The 6324-nt window shown below is 36.7% G+C and overlaps 1 protein-coding gene across 1 annotated transcript; it reads right to left on the reverse strand.

The window, feature by feature from the left end:
• Positions 1 to 2846: 2846 nt before the first annotated feature.
• LOC107584595 (urokinase plasminogen activator surface receptor-like) lies at positions 2847 to 6324 on the reverse strand. Its single transcript, XM_016271308.1, has 5 exons — positions 6276 to 6324; positions 6093 to 6197; positions 3669 to 3812; positions 3371 to 3481; positions 2847 to 3248 (listed from the first exon to the last, which is right to left on the reverse strand). Exons 1-5 carry the CDS (start codon positions 6322 to 6324, stop codon positions 3058 to 3060), a joined length of 600 nt encoding a protein of 199 aa, XP_016126794.1. The 3' UTR covers positions 2847 to 3057.

The following is a 6324-nucleotide window of genomic DNA, read 5'->3' on the forward strand; positions in this document are numbered from 1 at the left end:
TGACCTTGCACAGTGTCTGTGCGAGAAGGCTCACTGGGGGAAACGCGTATTTGCGTTGGCCCCGAGGCCAGCTGCACGCCAGTGCGTCCGTGCCGAGAGGTCCCTCGGCCAGGGAGTAAAACAACTGGCAATGGGACGTGTCCGGGGAGGCAAACAGGTCTACCTGAGCGTCCCCACAGCATCTCCAAATCAGCTGGACTGTCTCGGGGTGGAGTCGCCATTCTCCCGGAAGGGCGGGCTGACGTGAGAGCTCAAACCAATCGAAAGGATGGACGCACTGAAAGACGCGTCTCTGCGTCAGCCTGCTGAACGGGAGCTTGTGAAGGGCCCGGTTCAGTACGAGCAGGTCCAGGATCGGTCGTAACCCACTGCCTTTCTTGGGTATGATGAAGTAGAAACCCGACCTCATCACGGCTGGAGGGACCGGCTGTATCGCGTCCTTCGCCAGCAGGACCGCGATCTCTGCACACAAGACAGGAGCATCTTTGTCCGGCACAGTGGCTTGGCAGGGGCGGAGACGGGCTGCGCCGCTTTGCTGCGGCCGTTGTGAAGGCTGCTGCTGCGGCCGAGCTGGAGCGGAGATAGAGGCCACAGGAGGGCGCTCTCGGCAACGAGCAGACAGAGGGGCTGCAGCCGGCGGGGGGGGGGCTACAGCAGCCGACCGCCGGGGCAGGATGTATTGAGATGCCTCCATCTGCTTCTGTGCGGCAAAGAACTGTTGGGCAGAGCCCTCTGTCATTGGCTTGTTTAGTTTACACTCGAAGGTGATTGGGCTCTCGGGCGAGATCCCAATTCGTCAGTCACTGACGTAACGTAGAACGTGACTGACTGAATGGGAACTTGCTGTTTTGTGACATCTGTAGTTCATTTTCTACTCGAAATGACCCATTCAAACACTATCCACTGGTTTTTGTGTACCAAGTAGCCTATTGAGGTCTGTGTGTTCATTTAGGTAATAACTGTGTTGAGTAGACATATGTTTTTAAAGAAAATAATAAGCCGTTTATTTTCATGTTTGTAAGTGAACCACATACTTAAATAGCATGTTTTTTTTCAGTACTGCACTGTTTGAGTAAAGTTTACAAACCATGACTGAGTGAAATGTATTTGTGTTGCAGAGTAAACTTAAAATATATAAGTAGAAATAACTCATCAAATTCTAACTGACTATGTTAAATGTACTTATTTCCTTACATAATTGAAGATGATTTTTTACAAAAGTCCATACTTCAATTTTGCTTATTGTTTTTTTCCAGTATAGATATACGATATATGTAGATAAAAGTGTACTAAGTTTAACAGTGTTTTGAAGATTAGACTAAAAACTCACTTCAATTTCAATGTACACAGTATGCTAAAACATTTAAAATAGGCATATATTCAATTTGAATGTAATATTGAATAACTAAAACAGCTGTAGCCAGCATATACATTTTTGATATAAGCAAATGCAAGCAGCAGATGATACTTTGTGACAAAATAAAAAAAAAATTCACAAAAGATCATCTGCTGCCACCTGCTATGCTAAATGCAATTTTATAAACATTTTATTACCAGTTTTTTATATGTATATCAGATATATTTACAGCTTGACAAGCTTTATTAAATATAGACCTAGAAACAAGGCAATGATGTAAAAAATCTCAACAATAATTTGAACTATATGCACACTTAGTTTGTTGTATTGTTTTTATTGTATTTTATTTTTCCGATATCTGTTCCTAAAAACAATCTGACATTATGAGTAGGCTATATCACAAAAACCAAACAAAAACACACCCAGAGAGAGCACGCATACACTGTGTGATTTAGTCTAATATATTTATATCATTTAATATAGTCCATCTAAATCACACTAAGAGTACCGTTTTTCTCCAGATATCAGCATGATAACAAAAGTGATATTTTTATACAAGTTAGCAATGGAGTGCCAATAACGAATAACGAATTTTATTAATTCTAATAAAGTTAGAATTAAGTTACTTATATTTAAGTTTAAAACAAAACATTATTTATGCATTTGTAACTGCTGGTCAAATGCATCCATGTCCCCTCTGAGCTGCATTAAACAGTCTGTGTAAATGAATCTAAATGCCACTTCAGATGCAGATTCCATATTTGCAAAAACTGTTTTCTTATGTTGGAATAAGAGTCTTCGTAGATGAAGTAGCTCTTGTGCTAAATGGAAGAAAGAGTTAAAACTGAACACAATCTTGCTGCTCAAACTGTGTATATTTTTACTATTTAGTTACTCCTTTTCTATTTTGAACTTGTACTTTTACGTTTAATACTTAAGTTTAATATTAAAAAAATACTTTTCATACTTAAGTACAATAAATATCACATACTTTAAAACTTTTACTCAAGTAATATTCTAAACTGTGACTTTAACTTCTACCAAAGTCATTTTCTGGTAAGATACTTTTACTTAAGTGTGGCTTTCAAGTACTTTATCCATGCACCGCTGTCCATTACAGAGCAAGTGATGCTGAATTTGTCTAAATCTTTTCCTCTAATGAAGACTTATCTACATCTCGGATGGTCTGAGGGTGAATACATTTTCATCAAATATTCATATTTGAGTAAAAACAATCCCTTTAAAAACACATCAGTCACTACACATTTTTAGTAGCGTGTCAGTAGTTCAGCTGTTTTTTTTTATTATACTCTTCTGACTCATAGATGATAATAACACAAATGTCATGTTTTATGCTTACATTGTAAGTATTATTATAAATAAGTAACAAGTGTAACAAGGTGTAACAAGGTTATACAATATTTTATTTCATAATTGCATATATTTTTCAATTCATCACACCAGTTCTGCTTAAGCACTGCTGCCTCCACGTACAAACTTGACTCCTTCTTCACCCACTGCCCCCTAGAGCCTATATTCAGGAACTGAATGACATATATGTAACACCACTTACAAAAGAATATTCCTACAACTTCAATATTACAGTCACAAATATAGTTAGAAAAAAATAGATATAATATATATTTGAACTTCAACATTATGTCTTTGCTGCAGCTGCAGAATGTGTCGAGCTGCTGGATTCAGTGCAGCAGGATGAAGGAGAGCAGAGAACAGCAGAGGAACAGGAAGCTCTGAGTGATGCTCTGAGCACCGTTACACAGGTTCCCTGAACAACACGAGACGCCCTGAACATTAGGAATCAAAGATGCGGCATCACAAATGGCTTTAGAGACACAGCCTTTTACACCCACTGACTGGCCTCCGAAAGTCCCTGATGAAAAGAAAACACAGGTGGAGTCAGTTTAAGCTCGTGTATTTCAGCTGTATCGAATGCTCAAGCCTAAAAGAGATAAAAAAGATGAATCTATTCATCTTCCTTTACCAGATTCTCACCTGTTGCTTTAAAGCAGCGGTCTTCACTCCCTGAACAGGTCATTACGCTTGAGCAGCTCTGTCCATCACAAGAGAAACATGTCTTTCCATTGGGAGTGTTAGTGCTGGGATCTACAGGAGGGAAAATAGATGTGCTTTCTTATCATAGGTGCTCATTGTACCAAAAAAAGTCTTTCATAAAATTGCCCTGTAAACGAGCTTTCTTTTTAGATTGGCGTCACAATCCCCAATAGAAAATCAAATCACACTCCTACATTTTTTTCTTGGTAAGTGGTCTGTTGACAGTGAAGTACAATACCTGGAGAATCTTGGGCATTACACAGGTCCGTGCTACAGCAGTAAGAAGACAATTTTATATTGCCGAGGTTGATGGATCCACCTGGACAGCCAGCCGGAGCACAACTTTTAACCGTTACTAAAGAGGAACTGACACCTAAAGCACCTAAAAAACATAAGAATGATACAAGAATGACCATTTTGACTGCTTGTCGTTTTGACTGAAAATGTATTTATAAATCTGGAAAAGTAGAACGTTTCCATAATGTATCGACTCAGAGCTGCAAAACAGAAAGAAAAGATAAAACTTTGTAATACATAATGACCACTAGTGATTTTTGTTTTGTAATTAAAAAAAAAAAAGTTGAATTTACAAATGTACCTCCACCAAGTGCATTAAAATCATATAATTATCCTGCCATGTTCACTTTCCAGCGCTGGTAAGTTAAAGCTGTTATTGATGTTTAGAGCAATATTTGACTGGAAGGGTGAAAATGACGGTTATTTTAGTCAGTTAAGGCTTGTTAGATAAGGTGACCAGATTTCTGAAATGAAAGCCGGGGATATTTCTTAGTTCGGCGGTCAAAATATCACTGAAATCTCACTTTTGATTATCTACGAATTATAAAATGGGGACAATATATTTATGTTTTTGTTTGTTTAATTGCTGTGGGTTCCATATATTAATATCATAATTAATAATTACAGTGATGTTTGAGGATCAAACTTACCCTAGTTTTTAAATACAATTTACCAAAAATCACACAATGAAAAAATAGTAAATAGTAATTGCAAATAGCAAACATATCAAAACAGTAGGCTATTATAACAAAATTATGGCTTTACAAAAACAGATTAAATATAAAACAATAAATATGAGAACATATGATAAATAAAATATTTAACAAATAAGTTTAATATTTTCTAACTGTATTTAACATGTTCAGAAACTGTGAGTAGCCTACAGTAATCACAACTTTTAAAATGTTATGTTTATGCTTATTTTATGTCTATCTTTTCTATCAGGCTTATTATTTTGCATTTTAGGCTCATTTTGACCACAAAGTATGTGCTTTCTGCAAATGTAATTGTGTAGGCCTAAGTGTAACTGATTCGATTATTTTTTGTATTATTCATATCGGAGTGTGACGGCGGAAGTTTCAGGAATGTTTAATATTGTATGCAAAACGATCCTGCAACCTTATCATGCCTTGTTATACAGTGCACACAAACAGTATTACTGTAAATAGTAATTGCAAATAGCAAACATATCAAAACAGTAGGCTATTATAACAAAATTATGGCTTTACAAAAACAGATTAAATATAAAACAATAAATATGAGAACATATGATAAATAAAATATTTAAGAAATAAGTTTAATATTTTCTAACTGTATTTAACATGTTCAGAAACTGTGAGTAGCCTACAGTAATCACAACTTTTAAAATTTTATGTTTATGCTTATTTTATGTCTATCTTTTCTATCAGGCTTATTATTTTGCATTTTAGGCTCATTTTGACCACAAAGTATGTGCTTTCTGCAAATGTAATTGTGTAGGCCTAAGTGTAACTGATTCGATTATTTTTTGTATTATTCATATCGGAGTGTGACGGCGGAAGTTTCAGGAATGTTTAATATTGTATGCAAAACGATCCTGCAACCTTATCATGCCTTGTTATACAGTGCACACAAACAGTATTACTTTGTTTTAACATGTATAGTTAGTATGTGACTACTTTGAAACCAATAATGGCGTCTCTTTTGATAACCAAAAGAGCACCTTTGATAACCAAGTCCTCATGGCTAAAGTATATATAGTATATTATTCATATGCTGGTGAAAATAATCACAATCATACTAATGCAGCTGGCTAGATTGATCGGGCTTTTACAGTGTATTTGCAGGTTATTTTGAACAGGCTGTAAAACGGGGCCATCTCCGGGTACAGGACACCAAAAACCGGGACTGTCCCCGGAAAACTGGGACGTCTGCTCACTCTATCATTAGATGTACAATCTGCCTGCTTTAAATCAGACACAAGAGGTTTATGCGCTCTTGAATGTTTCTGTGTACACAGTGCGATCTCAGACCTGTGTGTGCGCAGGCGCGCTTCATTGAAGGCAGCGCATTAATATACAGTAGAACGGTGATTAAACGGACTGGAACTACCTGTGAATTCACACCATCCAGCCAATCAGAATTGAGTATTCAAACAGACGTGGTATAATACAGAATAATAATTTGAGAGAAAACGAAATTCATTTTGATAATGTAATGTTTTGAACATTCTATGCGTGCAATTATAAATTCTGTCCAGAAAATAAATAGACGTTCAAACTCATTTACATTAACTCTGTTACAGTACCAATTTGAGATATACATGTAGGAGCATCTCCATCAGTCAATTATAATCATATATTTCAATCCATCATACTGGACTTACTAGCATATGCTGTTGCAGCGAAGCAGTTGGAAAGTCCATCAGGACATGGTATCTGGTCACAAGCATTTGACACACCTGGGCACTGATTACAGTTGAGAGAGTGTCCTTTAATAATAAAAAAGAGAGACAATGAGAGAAATATTAGTGATATGCATTTGAATACAAATTCAAGCTGTTATTTACCTGCAGTGAAAAGAATGAACAGAAGAAAAACTGAGACTTGCAGATCCAT

This window comes from Sinocyclocheilus grahami, unplaced genomic scaffold, assembly GCF_001515645.1.
Source record: "Sinocyclocheilus grahami isolate Dianchi unplaced genomic scaffold, SAMN03320097.WGS_v1.1 scaffold61.1, whole genome shotgun sequence".
In the NCBI taxonomy this organism is placed as follows: domain Eukaryota; kingdom Metazoa; phylum Chordata; class Actinopteri; order Cypriniformes; family Cyprinidae; genus Sinocyclocheilus; species Sinocyclocheilus grahami.

Excerpts from the sequence above, each read along its gene's own strand:
- LOC107584595 (XM_016271308.1), bottom strand. The coding sequence starts at position 6,324 with ATGGATCTGCAAGTCTCAGTTTTTCTTCTGTTCATTCTTTTCACTGCA. Across the intron at positions 3,813-6,092 it reads CGCTGCAACAGCATATGCTA|GTGCTTTAGGTGTCAGTTCC; the intron begins GTAAGTCCAGTA and ends TATGTTTTTTAG. Across the intron at positions 3,249-3,370 it reads CCGCTGCTTTAAAGCAACAG|GGACTTTCGGAGGCCAGTCA; the intron begins GTGAGAATCTGG and ends TCTTTTCATCAG.